Here is a 24427-nt window from a genome sequence, read left to right on the forward strand (position 1 = left end):
TCTTTCATCCACATGAGACAAATACATTTTCTGTCTTCTCAGTCTAGAAGGCACCAATTTCAAAAATAATAATCACATTTCAACTACATAAATGACCCAGTTTAAATACACATTCATCTTCTCAGCACTGAAGTACATTTTTAATGAATAGAAAGTTTAAAAGAACAGCAAAAAATGTTTTTGTAATGTTTTTAAATAGAATAAAAAATTAAAAAAAAAGTAACATTGTCTTAACTTTCATTTTGATCAATTTGGTTAAAAAAAAACCCAATTTGCTGACTTTAAACTTTTGAACAGTAGTGCAACTTTTTTTCTAGGAATGGCATTTTGATACAACTACAACAATTCAGTTCTTTTGCCCAATCCCTCATTTACCAACCCGAAAAAAAGGAAGTGGAGCTGACCTGATTGACAAGCCTTGTCCTCTGCTCTCCACACCACTGTGGCAGGGGATACTAACACACACACACACAACATAAAAAACAAAACATGGTGTTCTTAGTTTTTTTTTTTTTTTTTTTTATTAATACGCCTGGAAAAGATAGAATGTGTGAAGAGTTTACACAAGATATCCAAGCATGCTCATCTGAGAGATGAAGGCAATGTGATGTTTGCAGGTTATTGTGTACCTGGTAGGCATAAGTGGTCTGTGCATAGTTCATGGGCACTGGTGGGACCATAAATCCTGGAGAACTGGAGTAAGAATAAGGCTACAAAGAAAGAAAGACACAGGTAGAACATATCTTATGCATCCAAGGAATGTACAAAATATTTAGGAAGCACAATGTTTAAAGGGCTAACCAATGTGGTTAATATTTCTGTTCGGTTCACAAGATAACTATAAAACAAAAAAGGCTATAGTAGGGCTGTAACGATTTGACCAAAAATAAAAACCTCGATTAATTGAACATTTGACCTCGATTACGATTAATGAACGATTATTTTTCTTCTTTTTTCGCCCTCATAAGGTTTTTGAGTAAGTTCACTGATAAGGTTTGTACTGTAAATATTTTCTACTATTAAAGGTGGAATTTTTTTTTCTAATGAAAAAGTGCATTGTGATTTTAAAATACTTGAAGGAAACGGTTCATTTTCAGGAGTTATTGTCTATGGAGAAGATTTCTGTTTGTTGTACATCAGATACAGATAAATTAACACTGTAGGCCTACATTACATTTATTTGAATGCATTAAAGGGGTCATAGAATGACATTTTTGTACAAGTTAATATGATTCTTTAGTGTCTAAATGAAAAGTTTGTAATATACTTTCATTAAAAATTCTCATTAGTATTGTAAGAAAACACTCATTTTACCTGGTCAAAACCAGCTCCGTTTTCAGCAAGTCATTTCAGTGTATGTGACTTTAAATGATAATGAGCTTTGCTCACCCCGCCCCCTCTGCTCTGTGGGGCATTCGGTTCGACCCGACACAACACCACAACACACGTGGAGTGTTGCCTTGACAACATTTGAGGGTATATTTTCGAGAAATAATGGCAACGGGAGTCTCTGAGGACACATCTGAGCAACCTTATCAATTTGAACCGGACTCGGACCAGGAACAGATGACGAACCCATCGAAGTTCGAACAGGACGTTTCTGAATGGTTGGTTAACGTCATGTCACTTTGATCTATCTTTGTACTGGCAGAGTAGTGTAGTTGCTATGTGTTTACTGATGTGTTAGTTCATTGACAGATTGATGTTATGTTATAAGATTTTTTTTTTTTTACATTACTTCTTAATCAGTAACAGACACCGTTATAAACTATGTACAAAAGTAAGCTTAGTGTAGTGTTACCACGTTAACTTTATCACCCGCGTACAGTTTGTAATAACAAACATAACGCGTTGTTCATTATAAACGTGGGATTATGAATTATATTGAGAACGTCATACACAGAAAGCATGCCGTAATGTAACTTACCCTGTAAATTTTAGCCTCATTCATCGTGAAGCGTGCAAGCGATTTGCAAAGATTAATATAAAGGTTAATAAAACGTTACACTCACATCTTCTGAAGGTGCAGCAGGAACACAATCCTTTTTTCAAGAGCAGCTTATTAGCAAAACCTGCTTTATACTGACGCTCGTTTATAAAGCAGTCTGCTGAGAAATGATTCGCGCAAACATTGACGTTGATCGGGGGGAATACTCCCTTCTAAAACAAAACTCAGCAGCCACTGGGTCTTCAGCGGTTCGGATTTAGGAACATCAAAATGACTGCTGTGTTCGTTATTTCACCCAACAACACAACACCACAATCGCTTAGGCGCCATTCTGCTCCAGCGTATCAACAATGGCGGACTGATGACAGCTCGCTCAGGGCGGGTCTGTGTTGAAACGCTGCTGTCAATCAACAATCGTGGGAGGGGCGTACACCGTGTAAAGTCACACGGTCAGACGGCTCGATTTGAGACAGGGGAAAATATATAAGGAGATAAAAAAAAAAACACTGGATGTATTTTTATCATTATAGGATGGTTGTGTACAGGCACTGCCAACACACATTTCCGTATAATCAACTTGTAAAAGTGCATGTACCATTCTATGACCCCTTTAACAATATCGTTACATCCCTAATGCCTATAACGGTTGAGTTTCTAAGCTACTTTAGTGACTTTACTTTAGTCACAGCTTCTGTCTGAGTGTTCGTTTGTCAAAATATATCAGGCATTAGTTCAACATAATACACATCTGATGGTCAAAACTCGCTTTAATGTTCAAACTGGCAGGGCTTAAACCACCTACAAATGACAAGCTTTGTGAGGATGCAGGTGAAAGAGGTCTGCCTTCAGGGCGCGCGCGTTTTCAGAGACGCGACACGGCTCGGCTCTGTGTCACTAAAAAAAGCTGAGCACTGAACGGAGAAGTTTTCCGTATTGTTGTTGTTGAATAGTTCACAATCGCTTTAAATGTTGAAACTGGCAAGCCTTTAAACGCATTTAATTGACAAACTTTATGAGCACGAAAGTGAAAGCGGCTTCGGGGCTTGCGCGTGCCGTGTGTGTGTGTCAGCGCGTAGGCTATAAGAACAGCAATTAACTGACCTGTATAAACTGTGTAAAACATGCAGTTACTATAATGATTCTGGGTATCTATAAACACAGATAACTGCTCCTGCATCTCTGTGTGCCTTCAAACTGCACTTGATGTGACTGACGGGGCGGAGTCACGTGAAAACCGAAATAACCGACATGGGAAAAATACGTCGTTAGAGGTTCTGAATGTCGGTTTCGGTTATTTTTCGATTAATCGTACAGCCCTAGGCTATAGTGGCATTCATTATAAACAACATTGTACGGCTGTGCAGAAATATTGATACAGCTTTTTTTTTTTTTTTAAGTTTAAACGGATTTAAAATTACATTAAAATGTTATCAAATCCCTCGCGTGTCAAACAACCTCCTTCTATGGAGAACATGAACTTGTTTGTGGAGCATGTTTATGCTGCTATTTGTGGATGTAAAACATTTGTGGTATTTTTAATAGGAATGCCCCGATACAATTTTTTCTGAACGATCCCAAAAATTGCACACTTTTGTTTCAAAATGAAATGTAGAATTTCTATACTTCAGTGTTGAACTGATAAATCACGTGTGTTTAACACAATCTACTAAATACAGACAACTTCATTATAAAGAAAAACAACAAATAAAAAATAATTTAAAAAATCACAATCTATGACAAAAATACTAATATAAACTAAATGGTGGATTAACTAGATTAGTGGATAATTCAGCAGCAAAAGTTACTCTAGAAAAATCATGAGTGCACAATAATTGTAAAAAACTAAACATTTAGTGTGGAACAAACAAAAGTGAATAAGTGTAGCACTAAATCTGGTCAAATGTTACACGTAAAATACATTCATAAAAATAGGGCTTATATACTAAGAAATTAAAAGACATTTATTTCAAATGTATAGCACAGCTTTTTAATGAGGCAGCAATATATTATAGATAGGGGGGCAGAACAAGAAAGGCTAATAATAATAATAATAATAATAATCATCATCATTTCATTGCGCAAAAGTATTACAATACGAAAGGCTCCAATACTGAGCCGAACAAAGCACGTACATTAAAACGGCGTGTGAATTATCACGATTTTGAAAACTTTCGGTAAATCCTGTTTAGTCAGCATCATTCTGTCACAAGCGCAGCGTGCAACATTGTTTTTTGAATGAGAACAAATTAGGGCTGTAATCCACCAAAGAAAATCTTGGTCAACTGAGTTCCTTAACTTTTCGCCTAAAAATTACGTTAGGAAAAAACTTTAAATTAATTAGCTGCGCACTGTGCGCAGTACTTGGTGGCCTTGTTGTCTGCCTAAATTAATTATAAATAAACAAACTAGTAGGCTTTTTGCAGTATATTAAATCGTTTTTGACATTTTTATTTTGCACTGAAATGAGTCTGTCAGCTCTGACAGCGTTGCATCACGTGCACCTGCGCAATATCATAGCCTATGATTTCCGAAAATAGTGTGTTACTATGTTGTCAACTAGTGATATCACCACAAGAACTTTTGAGGAATATGCAACATAATTTAGACAATTGTTTGTCACATGTATTATAATAACTGACAGACACTATAATTTCAGCCGCTCTGTGCAGCTCGAACATAGGATCAGCTCAGCTTCGCGGCTGGGACACGAATAGACTATTAACTTAAAGCTTTAACTCTTAAACACAAAAGGCACGTCAAATTTAATAAAAAAGGAATATTAAACAAGCCAGATTAAGAGCAGAAACAAAATAAAGTGCATAACTGAAAAATAAAGCATAGGCTCAAAACTAATTTAAACAGTGGGCACAGCGCATCGGGCATTAGGCTCCAAATAAAAAATAATAAAGTGCCCAAATCCAATAAATAATACTAGAAATAAATTTGCAGTTTGCACAATAATAAAAGGGACGGGGGAACTCAAAACACACGGGGCAACCTAACGCAGACAAGTTAGCTTACTGTTTTTAGGTGATATGACATGTTTGTTGTCGAGCTGTGATATGCAAACTGTTGCTTGCAAAATTTGCATTCGACTTTTCCCCCCATTTTCTATTTAAAAAAAATGCTGCCACACTGCCGATGTCTTTGTTGACATGGTAGAAGAGGACTGACTAGGAAAATTTTCACAATTAAATTAATAGGCCTATACAGCGTACTTCAATCTATCTCTCTTCTCCAGTGGGTTGGGCTAATCCAAAAGAAGTGAAAACAAGGTTCTGAAGACAGCTGTTATCTGTGAAACAGGGCTCCTCTGAAAACACCCCCATTAGCAAATAGTGCTTTCCACCTGATGAAATTAACGTGGCCAAACTGATGAAATGAACGCGGCCAAAATAATGAAATAAATGCAGGAAAACTGATGAAATAAATGCTGCAAAAAAAAAAAAAAAAAAAAAAAAAAACGACCAATCAGAATTTTGGTCAAGCCAGAACGTATCGACTCATAATCGACTGGGAGATTACAGCCCTAGAACAAATGGCAAAAGGCAGTGAGCGCCGGGAGGCTTTTCAGCATTCTAAAATGAGCACATCTGAGGTGTGGTCATATTTTGGCTTTTACAAAAGTCCTGAGGGAAACTATCCTACTATATCGAAGATGGTCACCCTGTCTGCAGAACATGCAAAAATAAAGTCGCTGTAATAGGGGCAAACAATTCAAATCTGCGAACGCAAGGCAAGTGGACTTCAATACTAAAACTACGTCTGGAAAATAATAACGTGAAGCTTGAGCCAAAGACGAACAAACAAGTTCAGCCAAGACTAGAGTGACATTTAAGGGATAATAATGTATATACATTGTACACTTATTACACAGATTTTCTTTACCACATAAATAATTAGAGGGACATATTGAATTGAGATTAATGTTTTAAATCTTACTGTTTATAAATCCATTTTGTACATAATCGTCCAGACAAGATGATCACAAGAAGTTATAGCAATAATTATAGTAGTATTAAGTAATTTATAGTAAAGTCCTCTGATTTCATTTTTCAATACAATAAAAAACAGAGACGCAAGTTGCATATGAATGAAACGAGTGTGTCCGTTGTGATGCGTGGATGTGTGCTGTTATAATGCGTTGCTATTAGGGATGCACCGATCCACATTTTTTCACTTCCGATCCGATCCCGATACCTGAATTTGGATATCGGCCGATAACGATACTATTCCGATACCAGAGCTGTGTTTGCTTTAATATTATTATCATTATTGTTGATTTTATATGATGCTGAAATAAACTCCTCTCAACAGGCAAGTAATATATGTACGTATTAGGGATGAAACTAGGGCTGTACGATTAAGTAAGGAATAATTGACGACGGGCCGTTCAATTATAAGAATGATAATGCACACCCGAGGTGGTGATGCGGTCACGACGCGAAGCGGAGTGGCCGTTACACCTCGGGTGTGCATTATCATTCTAATAATTGAACGGCCCGAAGTCAATTATTCCGCTTATACTACGGTTACCACACCTCAAGACATCGATCCGATTATATATTTAATGGGATTCGTCCGGTTTTTGTACTTAAATCGCTATTGTGAGTAGGACTATTTCTTCCGCGTCTCATCCAACAGCTCTTTTGCTAGTTCCGAAACGTCATTTTAAAGCTGTTAAGGAAGGCTTGAGCCGTTGATAGCATTCTACTGCAGTTATTAATAAAGTTATTAGAAAGAGAGTGAGTGAGTGAGTGAGTGAGTGAGTGAGTGAGTGAGTGAGTGAGTGAGTGAGTGAGAGAGAGAGAGAGAGAGAGAGAGAGAGAGAGAGAAAGAGCGCTTGTGTGAATTAGGCTACCTCTGTGCGTCTCTAAACAGCGCTGTTATTACCTCGCTAGTGAAAAAATGTCACGTGTAGCCTTTAAGTTGCTCCACTATATGGGCTAACTGATCAAATCGTCAGGGCAGCGCTGACACCTTTTTGTGCAAACTGTAGTGCGTGCGAGCACGTGTGATTTCAGTAATGAGACAGAAAAGCTCGCCTTTGATGTCCGCTTCCCTTTGTTGTTTTTCATCTGGACTGTCTAATACTGCTGCCGCCCAGTTGTTGAACGTGTTATATTCACTGTAAATATTAAGATTTACTGTAGGAAAATCGTCTGTCATATTGTTGTTTTTTAGTCCTGTAATTTCCGTTATTACAGTTAACTATTTGAAGTAATATGGAACTGTAATGCGGTCAAGAGAGCTGCCTGGAACTACGTTCGCTGTGCATCTCCCAGAAAATAATTGCACACCTCCGAACGTTCATCAGCCAATCAGATTCAAGCATTCAACGGCCCCGTAGTATAATCAAAAAATAACCGAAACCGACATTCAGAACCTCTAACCGACGTATTTTTCCAATGTCGGTTATTTCGATTTTCACATGACTCCGCCCCGCCAGTCACATCAAGTGCAGTTTGCAGGCACACAGAGATGCAAGAGCAGTTATCTGTGTTTATAGATGCCCAGAATCACTATAGTAACTGCATGTTTTACACAGTTTATAGTATACAGGTCAGTTAAATCGCCGTTCTTATAGCCTATACGCGCTACACACACACACACAGACGGCGCGCCAGCCGCGAAGCCAGATCGCTTTCACTTTCGTGCTCATAAAGGAACTTACTCAAAAACCTTACGAGGGCAAAAAAAAAAAATCCGTTCATTAATCGTAATCGAGGTAAAATGTTCAATTAATCGAGGTTTTTATTTTTGGTCAAATCGTTACAGCCCTAGATGAAACTGTATGGAAATTTCACATCACGATAATAGTGACCCAAATTATCACGGTTATCAATTTATATTTGAAAATCAACAAACACAAAATAAATCAAACAGCTCTAAGCACTTTAAGCTAGATTCTGTGGGATTTCCTTCCTTATAATGGCCGTCGTCAATGGCAACGCATAATGCATAAATCTCTAATATTATATCTCTAATATCTCTGTAAATATATTCTCAAGCAATATTCTCAGTGTTCTATCAGATATGACATTTAAATCTAGCATAGTTTGTGTAAGAACCCATACAGTATCCTAGTGAAATAAAGCATATATTTTCATATGATTTGACAGTTTATTTTATTAAATATCAAAAATCCAAAAGGTGTGCATCATAGTCATAAAACGGACTGTAAAGTGTTCATCTAGGTGTAAGGTAGGCTAAGTCATTCTCTTCTAATGCCATTTAAGTTAGAAACGTGTATAGCCTACCAATGTTTTATGTAACTTTAGAGACGGTCCCTAGATTTGCGAACGTCAAGCCAACCTAATGCCAGTCATACAAGATGCGCTATGGTTCTGCTGTGTTTGTTTGAAACTATTTTCGGTGCTGAAATATAACAAAAACAGTCCAGCACTGTATGATGAATGAATCTCCTGCGTACATCGCATGTTTATCTCTGCTTTGAGTGTAGATTTCAGTGAGTGAGAGTGGCGCACGCTCTGAACAAAACTCCGCTAATCTGAACGCCTCTGATCATTATATTCATAAAATCAATAGAAACGTGTGATTGGTTATAATGCGCAACGCGATTACAGGAGATGGCTTTCGAGAAGACCATAATAAGTTCAAAGTGGCTAGTGTGAGTGTTACACGCCGGCGATTGTTAATGTCAAGCCCTGATTATTATCTCTTAAATGTCACCCTAGTCTTGTCTGAACTTGTCTGCTTTTTTAAATGTTTGATTGCGTTCGTTGTGTTGTACGACGCGAGGGAGCTTCCACCTCTCTGAATTACGGTTTTGCAAACATTGTCTTGCTCTGCGGTGTTTCCAGTGTGAAGTATTTCCACGCAGCTGACATGTTGGCTAGCCACAATGCTGCTCAATGCTATCCTGCAATCTGGCTGCAAACTGCGGAATGGATTTCCTGAGCAGGGCGTGTCTCATAACTCTGTGTCTCATTGAGCCGCGCCTCCGTTCAGGAAATCCATTCCATAGTTTGCAGCCAGCTAGCAGACAAGCCAGCGGGAATCACTTTTGGAGTAATTTCAGCAGACAACGTTATAGCGCAGACATGGCTCATGGATATCAGATTTCTCCGCAGGTTGGATCGGGAAAATCCGATACGTGAATTACGCTGGTATCGGTCCCGATACTGGATCAGATCGGCCCCATCCCTAGTTGTCAGTCAGGAAAATAATCAAAATTAACAAAACGCTCATAACAATTCTCCACCAGATTTTCTATCCTGCACGCAAGTTCACGCCAACTTAAAAACTTGCATACACAAGCTGAGACCTGACGTGAGATTTGATCATAGCCACTGCTCACATCCATATTGATAAATGCCAAGTTTTGCATGGAAATGTACCTACGCTCAATTTTCTGTCGAAGTTAGTTTCGTAAATCAGGGCCATTATGTTTATACACAGCGTGTGATGTGTTACCTGCATGTATTGATTCCCTCCATTGAAGACAGGTGAGGGCGGGGCCAGGCCTGGAGGACAGCAGCTGCAATACACATATGGAGTGGGGCTGACCCACTGTGATGGACCAATCATTGGAGACGACACTGAACCTGGAAATAAGTAAGATTCCAAAATATTTTAAAATGTTCAGTCGTTAAGATTTCATTAATGATTTCAAAATAAATTAAAAAACATTTGAATGTCCACTACCAATCCTTGAAATGACTAAAAACAAGCAGTTACAAATGACAAGAAAGTACAAACGTCTCTGAGACCATTTAAAATGTGCATGTGATATAGACTTTACATGACTTTTTGTACAAGACAGACCTAATAGAAAGCAAAGCACAAGGACTCACGAGAACTTCGCTCTTTCATGATGGCAGGTCCCAGTTTGAGTTTTTTCCCTTTAAAACTGATCGGCTGCTGTAAAAGAATTAAAATATACAAGATGTCACTCTGCCATCATACCTCCAACACCCAGACAGAAATTAGTGAAGTCAGGTAAAAGTGACCTTACATCAACGATAGTCTGGATATCAACGTCATCGCTGAAATAAACGAAACCATACCTGGAAGTAGAAGGTGAGCAACACATCAGGGGTATAAATGAGCAGGTATGAATGTTTCCTGAAAACGGTTTCAAAGTAATATTGTATAAGGACCGTTTACCCCCCAAAAATGACAATCTGTTATTTACTGATCCACATGTTGCTCCAAAATGACTATTGTAAATGACAAAAAAACATTTGGATGGCTTAGTCAAGTGCACAAGTGTGATACAACATTATAGCAGGGCAGATCCAATAGTTTTAAACTTTAACAGAGTACCCGCCTTCAAGGAAGTAAACGCTTGTCAATGGAGAGTGGCTAGACTCTCTGTACAAATGAAATGTATAAGAGTCTGGTAAGACCAGGGTAATTTGACGTGGTCCTTCTCACAAAAAGTTTAAGGATTTGTAAATCCAGAGAAAATAATGGCTCGTCCCTTGTCATTGTCGCCTATCAATAACTTAATATCCACGCTTACCTCGACAGTATGCAAGTAATGCAACATGCAAGTAACTGTTCATTCTAATGTCTGATCTGAAATGTAATGATTCATGTACAGTCAGATGTTCTTTGTCTGTCAGTAAATCAAACCAGTGACTAAACGTAAAATAATCTGTTATTTAACAGTGATTAAATTCCATAAAAGAAAGCGATTAAAGAAAGCTCCCTTTGCAATCGTTGGAGCAGCGCGCTGAACCTGTCAATCAAACAACGAGATTTTATCAATGATGCGTTTATCAGTGACTCCCGTTTTATTCAACGAATCTCTTAACTGCATCACATTTGCACTGTTAGTGAAGATGAAAGCCTTCTTTGTACAGAAACTGAGTTGCAATGATGACATAACTGCTTTTAATATAATGACATAGATCTAAATATAATGCCATAGATCTAAAGGTAATGCAGTAGATCTAAATGTAATGCAACACTTTTCACGATTAGTTAACCATGAGCGCTGTAATAGAAAAACACGCTAAAAGAGAGAGCAATACCATTTCAAATGGAAAGACGTTAGCCAATCACAGCAGTGGACGTTTACACTGAACTTGCAGCAGACACGCCCCTTAAAACAGCGTTCAGAGCAGAGGGCTAAAATCAGGGTAGGAAAAATGCCTTTTATTTATAAATTATGACACTTTTTGATGTAAAAAGCATTAACATTATAAGTGCACCCCAGGAAACATCATTAAACAATAATACAAAGCAGTTCATGACTCCTTTAAGATATATGAATGCCGAAAACGTTGAGGTACCGTCGTAGTAGTTTCGTGCGCTCGTGAACGTCATGGCAACACAAAGTACCTCACCCAGGAAACAATTAATATAATGCATAAAAGCACGTAACTAACGTAAATCAAGCAAGCTAGTGTGCATTGGCCACGAACTGTTGGCGAAATAACTCATTAGCGGACTGAAAAGGGGTGGTGGTTGCACCCTTGTTTTTATATTAATCATAATGACCTTGCAGATTGATGAATCGTTCTATATATACTGGTTTTGCATTGATGTAAAGATTGACATGACTAAAACTTGATATTTGCATCTGAACATTGCTTCCAACAAGCACGAATTTAAAAGAAAACATTACTAAATTATCACACATAACATATATACAGGGAGTGCAGAATTATTAGGCACGTTGATTTTCTGATCATATTTTTTTTTCCAGGCACATTTGACCAATTCCAAACCACAGTAATCCTAATAACTACTATTGATTTAGTATTTAATAATGTATAAGTGATATATAATTGTTCATGAAGGCTGGAAATGAAAATCACCTTATATTCAGGTGTGCAGAATTATTAGGCATGTTTTCTTTTACAGATAAATTGAGCCAAAAAAGAGATTTAACTCAGACTGAAAAGTCAAAAAGTATTAAATGCCCATGAGAAGGATGCAATACTAATGCAATACTAGACATTGCAGTTAAGGCATGACCATTGGACAGTGAAATGCTCGTTGGGTCAGCAGGATCTGACAAAAACAGGTGGTGAAGAAAAGACACCTGTTAACTGCAAAAGAATTAAGAATTAAGGTGAAGAATTAAGGGTGAAACCATCAGGAACCCTTTAGTCTCCAGCGCCACCATTTTCCAAAGCTGCAACCTACCTGGAGTCTCCAGAAGTGCAAGCTGTCAGGATCTCAGAGACTTCAGTTAGGTAAAGAATCCTAAAAAATGACCCCCACTAGATAAGAATCACAAGCTGAAGTGTTGTAAAATACATGAAGAAGGTTTTTTTATAGGCTTTATGGACAGATAGGTTGAGAGTGACTCTTGAAGGACCAGCACCACATCCTCTAGTACCACTGTTTGAAGAATTCATCTTCCAGAATCTGCCAGTACGTTTTGGGAGTTCATTTTTAGTCCATCTCTGCAAAACGGACTTCAGAATGGACTAAAATGAACTCCCAAAACGTACTGCCAGATTCTGGAAGATGAATTCTTCAAACAGTGGTACTAGAGGATGTGGTGCTGGTCCTTCAAGAGTCATTCTCAACCTATAAAACCTATAAAAAAGCAGGCTTCATGTATTTTACAACACTTCAGCTTATGATTCTTATTTAGTGGGGGTCATTTTTTAGGATTCTTTACCTAACTGAAGTCTCTGAGATCCTGACACCTTGCACTTCTGGAGACTCCAGGTAGGTTGCAGCTCTGGAAAATGGTGGCGCTGGAGACTAAAGGGTTCCTGATGGTTTCACCCTTAATTCTTCACCTTAATTCTTCATTCTTTTGCAGTTAACAGGTGTCTTTTCTTCACCACATGTTTTTGTCTGACCCTGCTGACCCAACGAGCATTTCACTGTCCAATGGTCATGCCTTAACTGCAATGTCTAGTATTGCATTAGTATTGCATCCTTCTCATGGGCATTTAATACTTTTTGACTTTTCAGTCTGAGTTAAATCTCTTTTTTGGCTCAATTTATCTGTAAAAGAAAACATGCCTAATAATTCTGCACACCTGAATATAAGGTGTTTTTTATTTCCAGCCTTCATGAACAATTATATATCACTTATTAGGGGTGTAACGATTCATCTACTACATCGATGTATCGATTTATTTTCCTATGATCTAACTACATCGATCTGTGCTCGGCAAGATGGCCTTCCGGACGACATATATCGATCTAACATCGTTTTAAAAGGTAATCAATCGATTGTATCGATCATGGGAAATAACGCATTGGATTTAAGCACGTCAGACTTTATATGGATATATGATAATGATAAAGCCGTTAAACGTTACTCGATTAAGTCTGCCTATCTGTGACATCATCGCAACGCACGCACCAGCAGCAGCGCAAAGAAAACAAAACAGCATGGCGGATGACAGAGAAGCCAACGTGCGAGAAATTATCAAGCCACCAGGAGAAAGAGCTAAGTTAGTAACGTTTTACCTGTACTTTCAACCCTTGCTTGTCACCTGTGCATTCCTGGCCCCAGTGTGCCTGCAGAGCGAGTTTTAGTACTGCTGGCGACATAGTGAACGCACAGAGAAGTGTTCTGCGGTCAGATCATGTTGATATTTTTGAAAAAGAAATCTGTAGAGTCATTGAAGAGTAGTTGGTTACATTTTATCTTTGTTAAATATTGTTTGTTTATTAAACTGAGAGTAGTAGCAGGTTCAGCCAGTTTATTCAACCTGAAGAAATGTTGGTTGCACTTTATTTTTTATATTAATATTGTATTTGTATTATTTTAATGTTGTAAAACAACAGCAAAAGTAGCAGGTAAACCTACTATTAATTAAACCTGAAGAGTAGTTAGTTGCACTTTATTTTTTATACTAATATTGTAATATTTTTATGTTGGAAAACAAAAGCAGAAGTAGCAGGTTAACCTACTGTTGAAATGTTGGTTGCACTTACTGTGCTTTTATTGAAAATGTATTGAAAATTGAAAATGAGAGCAGAAAAGGTTAACTTCCTTTTAATTCAACCTAAACTGTTGGTTGCACTTTATTCAAATAAAATTTGAATGCATTTGCCATTAATTGTTGTTTACTTGTTTGTTTATATCCATAATTAATTGATACCTGATTCCCTTACAAGAAACAACAGGAATCTAGGAAACTTCACCTGCATTGAGCAGTCTCCAGATATTTATTTCAGTCACACAATTTTTGGCTAAAAAGTTACTGAATCGATTTCAAGTCACTGAATCGTTTCGGATCGTATCGTTCTAAATGAACCAATATCGTCCTTGAATCGTATCGACAACCTCAAATCGTGATACGAATCGAATCGTTGTTAAAACGAATCGTTACACCCCTATCACTTATACATTATTAAATACTAAATCAATAGTAGTTATTAGGATTACTGTGGTTTGGAATTGGTCAAATGTGCCTGGAAAAAAAATATGATCAGAAAATCAACGTGCCTAATAATTCTGCACTCCCTGTATAACAAAAGGTTTATTGCCATGGGTGTTATTTTATTAAAGTAATATTTCCATGACAACGCATCATGCCCGTGACACCGCAGCCACAATAGCGCTATTAGGCAGATGTATCTTTTATTCAAAATATTAATAAACTGGCTGGCTATGTCATCAACTACCTGATATGCTGATTCTCAAATACATGTATGTGAATGCGTTTTGTTGTTGAAAAATATAATGATCATGTTAGTTGATCTATAATGCACGACAGGCCATGTTAGGTTGTGCTGCAGTTCAGAGAATCGGATCTGTCAGATTTACCATACTTCAATTCATCCACTTCTCCTGAAATACAAGAAAGTAAGTGGATGAAGAATAGAGTAAACTTTATAGTTACTAACACAATGTGTCTCTGATATGAATATACACCATTGTGATGTATATGAATATATCACAATGGATTGTTGTTGCCGCTTCCACAGCCATCTTTGTGTATTTTACAAACTATAAATGTATAGTTTTGCTAGTACTTGTGTATTTAAATGTGAAAAACCTTATGTGGTTGAAAACTGAAACTGAATGGTTGTTATCAAGCGCTGAGCGTCCATCTCTGTCTGGCAGCCAAAGCGCAAAAGCATTATGCGACAGTGTCAAATTTTAACTCGCACATTACATAGATATTTCTGTCTGCTTTTCAGGTGGTTGACGCAACATTTTCCGTCGCAAGCTCTGTCCGCTGGTGGGAGTGTGCTCACCGGTGTGTGCGCGCGCATCGGGGCGGAACTCCATGCGCAATACAGAGAGCAGCAGAGAATTGTAAACGTGCGACCATGTAGACAGAAATGACATGCCGTCATGTAAATAAAGTTTAGTTTTTTTTAATAAAAGAACAATGTATAGACTATGGATGCCGCAAATCTCAATATAATATTGAACCGTTCGGTACGGCATTCACAGTTCAATACGCGCTTGTGAATTGCGTTTTTCGGTTTTGCATTTGATTAATTATTTTTCTACACATTCTATCATTTGCCTCCATCCCAATATACTGAACAATGCGACATACATTCACATCACACGTTAGTGGTGGAGTTATACTCATGGAACACCATAGTTATTCACAATCAAGAAAGTTAATTTGCATACGTTTTAAAGCCTTGCGTTTAGGGCACCATGCGCTTTTCCGAGCGCGCGCACTAAAAGCCTGTCAAACAAGTGATTACTGGACTAAGTGGTCTTACAGCGCGAATACTGTCAAATACACACAAGGTTAACATAAACACAGTCGGTTATGTCTAAAGTGAAAGTAAAATCGGCATGTGTCTGTATATTAGATGCGTGCAAGTCTTAAATTGACAGCAGGCAGCCTAGTGAACATGCTGTCCTTAAAGGGACAGTTCACCTCTAAAATGATGTCATTATTTACTCATTCTAATGTTGTTCCAAACCTATATTCATTTCTTCTGTTGAACACAGACTGTTGAATACCAGACAATTGATGGTAGCCATTGACATCCATATTATTATTTCCTACAATGGGGACCAGCCACTGTTTGGTTTCCAACATTCTTCAAAATATATTTTATGTCCAACAGAAGAAATTGATTTATTCAGGTTTAGTTTAAAAAAACTTGTGCGTGAGTAATCAATGACAGAATTTTCATTTTTGAGTAAACTATTCCTTTAGTGGTTAACCCCTAGGAGTCTGAGCTGTTTTGGGGCCCTTTAGAAGTTTTGACATGCGCTTACATTTGTGCTGTTTTCAGTTGCTTATAAACACATTGATGGCAAAAGTGTAATTACACTGTATTCAGCACAAACTAGGATACCATAATATGTGAGCAACATGTATGTACATGCTTGTATTTTTGAGAGAATGTTTATGCATGATATTTGAAAAAAAAAAAAAAATTAACGTTTTAAAACACAAAATTGATTTGTGTTCACAAGAGTTTTTGCTTTAAACTGATGTGAGAATCATTGAGCATACTCATTCACATAAAACAATACATTAATTTACAATTTGTAAAACACTTTATTTACTAACCAAGTATGCGAGGAGGCGTGAACGAACCATGAATAATGCTGTGATTCACAGCTGAGAGACAAAGGCGGCATAATGAGCTGCATAATAAATGAGCGACAGATACTAGATTTTAGGTTTACTAGATAATAGGGCTGTAGCGATACACTAATCTCACGATACACGATATTCAGCTCACGATACGATATATATCACGATATTCAACCAACGATACGATTCGATATAATTCGATACACTTACATCATTTTCTGAAAGATTTAAAGGGGACAGAGTGATTTTGGTGACATCTTGTGAGTGTTTCATTTACTTGGATTGAATTAACTGAAAACTAAAATCAATTACACAATATATGTCTCTGACTGGACAGAGAGTCTACAGCTTGCAAATGCTGGACAAAATGAATCAAAGAAATTTAGTTCCAAACTGTAGCTTACAAGCCTTTGAAAAGTAAATAAAGTGCAGTATTGCAATTAACAATGGAGTTTTAAAAATTGCAGCAAATGGCCTGTCCTGAACAGTTTCTTTGACAGCTTTTTTAGCTTGACACTGACACTTGGTAGTATTCCCAGAGTATTTCACTGTAAGAGTCGGTTTTGGTGCTAAGACAAAAGCTGAGCTACACACCTCAGTAATTGAACAATAAAAGTCACTAATCTTGAGGAAAAGATCTCACAGAAACTGTGACAACACCCTGACAAACATTCCTCCCCCCTCCCCATTTTGCCCTCTCCTTGTCCTGGTTTCAAGTCACCAAATGCAGATATATCAGTGATGATGTTATTTGTAAATTTATTGTTTTATCCTTTTCATGTTTGATGTCTTTTTAAAGGTCTCAGTGCGAATGGTAAAATGGTCTCAGTTTCACTGCAGTCAATGGTAGTATTAGAAAGATTGGAAAACTAATGAGAATTCAGTTCTCCTTTGAGTAGTCTCTTCAAAGATATCTGATCCACTCCCCCAAAACCAGGTGGGGGTGTTGCAAATATTTGCAGCCCTTTTGTTCTAGTTGGAGTATTTAAGGCTGGATGTTCTAACTCTCTGGGGGAATATTCTGCAATCAGACCCCCCGTGCAAACTGCATGTAGATGTGCCAGACATGATGACTCTTTTAAATTATTTTCATATTGCTTTGCAATTGTGTTTTATGTTTTTACGCTGATCAGTTGTGTACCATGGATTCTTGTTTACGTATTTACTTTTCCTGTCTGGCCAAAATAAATGTTAACCTTCATTTCTCTTGTATGGTTCCGAAATCATTATTCTAGTATGGATCGATGTAGAGTCCTTTATTACCGCAAAATCTAGGGTTATGATAGATCACACCGATGACGCCACGACTGAAGCATGGAGCGCAGCGTGCGCGATATTCCGATTTCTGACTATCGCTGGGTTAGCACGTTGTAGTCCGTGAATATTACTAAAATTACACTTTTTGTTGAGTGAGCATGTGCAACCACTTAAAGGTAAAATATTCACCCTGCACCCTCTGACTAATCACAGAAGTAACCGTTTTGTGCCCGTGAGCGCGCGAAATCCGGACGCGTCATGTCTCTGTGCGATTTAGGGTCTCTCGATGAACGAATATAAAAACTAGGAAGATATAAAGAAAATCAACGATCTAAATTAAATCGCAACTAATCGTAAAATCAGCTGATAAACTCTAAATGTAGCACACTTTATGGAGTCACTTAGAATTGGAGTCAGATAAAATTATTAATGGAGTCAGATTTAAAATGAGATATCAATAAATTAAAAGAACTTCACCGAAAGGCTGAAAAGGCTTACACGCAGAATTCCTTTTGACCACGTCATTAGTTTTCGGTTTTTGGGCTAATGGATGGAGATTTACATCACGTTTGTGTCACAGCTTGCAAACCGCGATGCTTTGTCCAAGTCAAGGGTCTCCAACTTTTTTTCATTTGAGAGCTACTTTTTAAAAATGAAAGTCACATAGAGCTATTATATAATAGGGATGGGCATTTTTGTCAATTTCTCATTTCGATCATCGATAGGTCTCAAAAACGAGTACTCGAGTAATTGGGGGCGGGGCATGTGCAGGGGGCGGGGCATGTCCGTTATTGAGATAATGAAAACTGTTATGAAAATGGTTGTTGACAAATACAAACGTGACATGAAAACAGGTATATGAAAACATGAACATATAAAACAAAAAATAACTGCTTGATTATGATGCATAAATGTCTTTGAAAAAGAAACATCTTTATAAAAAGGACTCAAATAACCAAGTCAGTAATATCGAGCATTGTCTTTGAGCTGAAACTGTGGAATAACACCACCCTGCAGAGCTTGCTAGCTGGTTAATAAACTCAACCAAACGTACCCCATATCAATGTTAATATGAAGATTATTATGAACCTATTACGACATAAATCAACACAAAAGGACGTGAATGCGCACGTGAACTTCAGCGTGCTAGATTTTACAGGCGAAGGGTTTGAAACGGAACATTTTGAATGCGCTCTTCCCTTAACCACGCTGATACACGGACAACGAAAGCACACAGAAACAACATTTTATTAAAATCCTGTTCTCATTATAATGCTTTGACAGATTGACTCTGCACATCATGCACTTAATTGTATTATTCATGATCGAAGCGTTTACAGACATCACTGCGCGTTTTCAAACTCATAACGAAAAACAACTTTAAATAAACTAGGTCTACTGTTAAAAAAAATACGAGAACAGTATAGCACTGCTGCATTACTAATGTCAATGATTCTGAGAAAGAAATAGCCTATCTGAAAAGAATATCTGTCTCTAAACCATGTCGAGCTCGAGCATTAATGCATTTGAGCTGAAACTGAAGAGAATGAACAGCCGGTATAACGGCAGCGCGTTTCTATCTTATTAAGCTCAACCAAACGCGTTTTATATTAGATTAATCAGATAAACAACATAAAGGTAATCTTCTGCATCTGCAGAAAAGGACGCGAATGCGCACATGAACTTCACGCGCTAGTCTGAGTGTTCTCGCTAGTTTCTCTGAGGATAAGCTGATAAACAGGGAACTAAGCACAGATCATTTAGCAGCATTTTCCACGGTGTTCTCATTATAATGCTATGACAGATTGGCACTGCACATCTTGCACTAACCATTTAATGATCAGTGATTCCAGACATCACTGCAGTGCACGCCTCTTCACTTTATTTCGCCGCGGTCATGAGGCGTGCTGTATAACGCCAACCAATCAGACCTCCGGTACCGCGCAAAACGACGCAATAACCAATAAAAAAAGAGACAAATATTTTTTTTTTCAGGGCGATCATCGTTCTCATGATCGATGATCGCTGTCACGTTCGAGTACTCGATTACTCGACCACTGTTGCCCATCCCTATTATATAATACTTAAAACTCTTAAATAATGCATCATAATTCTCATATTAACAACTATCCAAACTGTTTTACACCTGAAAGAGTATAGTAGTAGTTCCAGTAGTCGGTACAATTAGGGATGGGCATTTTTGTCAATTTCTCATTTCGATCATCGATAGGTTTCAAAAACGAGAAATCGATTACTCGGGGGCGGGGCATGTGCAGGGGGCGGGGCATGTCCGTCATTGAGATAATGAAAACTGTTATGAAAATGGTTGTTGACAAATACAAACGTGACATGAAAGCAGGTATATGAAAACATGAACATATACAACAAAAAATAAATGCTAGATTATGATGGATAAATGTCTTTGAAAAAGAAACATCTCTATAAAATGACTGTCTCAAATAACCAAGTCAGTAATATCGAGCATTGCATTTGAGCTGAAACTGTGAAATAACACCACCCTGCAGAGCTTGCTAGCTGGTTAATAAACTCAACCAAACGCACCACATATCAATATTAATATGAAGATTATTATGAACCTATTACAACATAAATCAACACAAAAGGACGTGAATGCGCACATGAACTTCAGCGTGCTAGATTTTACAGGGGAAGGGTTTGAAACGGAACATTTTGAATGCGCTCTTCCCTTAAAGGGGGGGTGAAATGCTGTTTCATGCATACTGATCTTTTTGCACTGTTAAAGACTTGGATTCCCATGCTAAACATGGACACAGTTTCATAAGCTAAGGTGGACGTTTGATGGGAGTATTTCTTTGCCAAAATTAGTACTTCCTGTTAGTCATAAGTTTCGGAAAGTTTTTTTCGATCATGGGTCCGCTTGACGTCAACAGGGCGGAATTTCCTTGTATGGGCCGTACGGACAATTCTACCGGAAGAGTGCGCGCGAGAGAGAGAGAGAGAGAGAGCGCGTGAAAGCAATAGGCTACGCCCATTAAAGCGCTGGCTCGTACAGATGGAATTTGCTTTTCCGGATCAGCAACTGAGTTGCGCAAATATTTATGTCTGTTCCCTGCATTTCGGTGCCGATTGTTTTATAAACAAGGCCCAGTTCGACGCCGGATTTTCAGATCGCCTAATACTGAAGGATGGAGCGGTCCCAACGATAAAGGTCCCAACGTTGGAACCGCAGGTTTGACTGCTTCAAATGTCTGTTTTTGCCTATGCCCATCAAGTAGCCCAAACATGATCACGTATTGATCAATGGAGCATGCGATGTATAGTGTGTACATTTGTTTAGCTGGCCACTATATGTGTATGTTTGTGTATTGTAAAAGCACTCCAAACAACAATACACAAAGAGTGGGGAAATATGTTGAACTAAATAAGCGCGCTTCTTCATTCAAATGGGCTACTTTTCCATGTCTTTCTATGTAAACACTAGCCTGACGCGCAAAACCAGTCCGCTTACTACAAATCATGTCTACACAAACCACGCGTAAACACACACACACACACACACACACACACATTGTAACACTCGCGCTTGACATGGTGTTCCAAATAACACAAGCCGCTAAACATATTATATAGTTAGTGTAACTTATACCACATAGTTGACGTCCTGCTCTAGCCGTTTTTGCTGCTGCTCCTGTTCAACTTCAGCCTCTGGATCTGATTCCGGATCATAGATGTATGGCTGTATCTGATTAAAAGCCATTTTTTATTTTGAATAAAGTTTTTCCCTGCTTTTAGGGATGACGCAGCTTTCAGACGCACTCAACACAGTAACAGCGGCGCGCGCTTGACATTCTTTAGCTCCGCCCACACGATACGCCCCCAGCCGCACGGCTTTTTCCGGAAAGACTCGGAACAGCGCATCTTTCTTTTATAATTATAATAAAAATAAATACTTTTCGGAGATATGCAGGATGCAATGCTACTCTATAGGTACTCAAGATTGACATGAGACTGACTGAAACTGAGTGTCCCCCCCCCCCCCTTTAACAACGCTGATACACGGACAACGAAAGCACACAGAAACAACATTTTATTAAAATCCTGTTCTCATTATAATGCTTTGACAGATTGACTCTGCATATCATGCACTTAATTTTATTATCCATGATCGAAGCGTTTACAGACATCACTGCGCGTTTTCGAACTCATAACGAAAAACAACTTTAAATAAACTAGGTCTACTGTTAAAAAATACGAGAACAGTATAGCACTGCTGCATTAGGCTACTAATATCAATGATTCTGGGAAAGAAATGGCCTATCTAAAAATAATTTGACTGTCTCTAAACCATCATGTCGAGCATGAAATATGCGTTTGAGCTGAAACTGAAGAGAATGAACAACAGCCGGTATAACGGCAGCGCTTTGCTAGCTTGTTAAGCTCAACCAAACGCTTCTTATATTAGATTAACCAGATAGACAACATAAAAGTAATCTTACAACGTGCATTTGCAGAAAAGGACGCGAATGCGCACATGAACTTCACGCGCTTCTCGCTAGTTTCTCTGTGGATCAGCTGATACACGGGGAACTAAGCACTGATCATTTACAGCATTCTAATTTCCATCGTGTTCTCATTATAATGCTATATAGGCTATGACAGATTGGCGCTGCACATCTTGCACTAACCATTCAATGATCACAGTGATTCCAGACATCACTGCAGTGCACGCCTCAGTTTCACTTTATTTCGCCGGTCTGGAGGTGTGCTGTAAAACGCTAACCAATCAGACCTCCGGTACCGCGCAAAACGACGCAGTAACCAATAAAAAAAAAAGAGACAAATATTTTTTTTTCAGGGCGATCATCGTTCTCATGATCGATGATCGCTGTCACGTTCGAGTACTCGATTACTCGACCACTGTTGCCCATCCCTAGGTACAATACAACTATTTTTTTAAAAATAAATGTTTATTATATATGATGATAATCATAAGTAAATAATACATAAACATGTAAAGGCTGTATGCTGTTTAAAAGTAAACATTGTTTATAAATGAAAGATCAAGTGAAAAATAAGCTACCATTAATAATTACATTATTATTATTATTTATTTCATAATTATTATTATTATTATTAGTAGTAGAGACGTATTATTATTATTACATAGAGACGTAGCTAAATTTACTGTAGGCTACAATCTGTAGTCAATCTCTTCACGTTAAACCGAACATTTATTTTGACGGGTTGCCGTGAATACCGGTGTCTGTGTTCATGATATGACAGAGGGTGTGCGTATCATTCAGCTCCCTAGTTCAGTCAGGGCTCAGATCAGGGATCAGCCCATTGACTTATGTCCTGATCAGTGCCCTGACTACTGAACCAGGAGCTGATTGAGACGCACCCAGTTCTCTCATATGAAACGGTAAATTCTCATGAAGTGACGGTTTATGCGTTCGTGTCGGCAGAAACTACAAGAGCGAGTGCGGCGCCTGTCATCCACATAGACGCAGAACATGCAGGAGTAATATTTAAATAGTATTTTTAATATTTAAATATTATATTTACAGACACTAGTATATATATATTTGGCTTCAGTCTGGAGCCCTGCGCTTAAATTAACACGGAAGCGACTGAACGCAGCTGCTATGGTGAGCTATTTTTAGAACAGACCCGCGGCCAACTCGTGTGGTCCTTGAGGGCGACTCATGTTGTTGACCCTGAGTCTAAGTCGTCGCTTTCCTTCTTTTTAAACCCAACGTGCTCCCACACATCTGCTTTTAAGCATGTAGGTGCTGGATTTATATTCGCCGCCATTTTCTTGAATCTCCCGGCTCTGCCTCCGTAAACAAGAAGAGGTAGACGTCAGCGTTTTTGTAAAGTTAGTAGTATGGGTACCTTGCTCTACAGCGGTACTAGCGGCTGGCTGACCAAATCGCTCTTCCTGCTACGCAAATGGGGGTAAACACGGAGATTTGAATGGGACTTATGTATCGATACTTTCTTGGGAGAAAGGATTAGACCTTTCTTGGATGCTGCTTTTGTACCAAATCATAATTACAATCACCTGTGGACATCACCTGTTTCAAATCACATCATTATTTAACCATTTTACCTCATTACTAGCCCTAAATTGCTCCTGTCCCAACTTTTTTTGAAATATGTTGCAGGTCTGAATGACAGGAAAGGATGCATATTTACAAATGACATGAAGTTGACCAGACAAAACATGAAATATTTTTGTGTTCATATTGTCTGCAATGAAATACAAGTCAAAGTAGAGAGAGAGAGAGAGAGAGAGAGAGAGAGAGAGAGAGAGAGAGAGAGAGAGAGAGAGAGAGGAGAGAGAGAGAGAGAGAGAGAGAGAGGAGGAGAGAGAGATGAGAGAGAGAGAGAGAGAGAGAGAGAGAGAGAGAGAGAGAGAGAGAGAGAGAGAGAGAGAGAGAGAGAGAGAGAGAGAGAGAGAGAGAGAGAGAGAGAGAGAGAGAGAGAGAGAGAGAGAGGCTGAAGATCGCACATCATGTGCGTTTTCTTTAATTGTAAAAAGCACAACAATTTGTTTTTATTGTGACTGTACACAAAAAAAATTAAACTTAAAGATGAACTATGTAGGATTTTTGCAGTAAATATCCAAAAAACCACTAGGCCAGTGTTATATATTTTGTTCAGTTGAGTACTTAGAATATCCCACGTTTCCAACTATTTGTAAATCGTGAGAAATTGCTATTTTAACCAAGGAACCGGGACGTGTGAGCTATGCGTTTGAGGCAGT

The 24427-nt window shown here is 38.3% G+C and overlaps 1 protein-coding gene across 1 annotated transcript in view; it reads right to left on the minus strand.

Annotated features, from left to right (window-relative positions):
- dazl (deleted in azoospermia-like) overlaps positions 1-24427 on the minus strand; it is a gene marked incomplete at both ends in the record, with an annotated part of 39773 nt that overhangs the window by 8104 nt on the left and 7242 nt on the right. Inside the window, 5 exons of the mRNA XM_079828680.1 lie at positions 405-455; positions 630-710; positions 9386-9516; positions 9766-9832; positions 9927-9978. Coding sequence (XP_079684806.1) covers positions 405-455; positions 630-710; positions 9386-9516; positions 9766-9832; positions 9927-9978 — 382 coding nt within the window. The remainder of the gene's footprint in view (positions 1-404; positions 456-629; positions 711-9385; positions 9517-9765; positions 9833-9926; positions 9979-24427) is intronic.

The sequence above is a fragment of the Gobio gobio genome (genome assembly GCF_949357685.1).
Source record: "Gobio gobio genome assembly, chromosome: 11".
In the NCBI taxonomy this organism is placed as follows: domain Eukaryota; kingdom Metazoa; phylum Chordata; class Actinopteri; order Cypriniformes; family Gobionidae; genus Gobio; species Gobio gobio.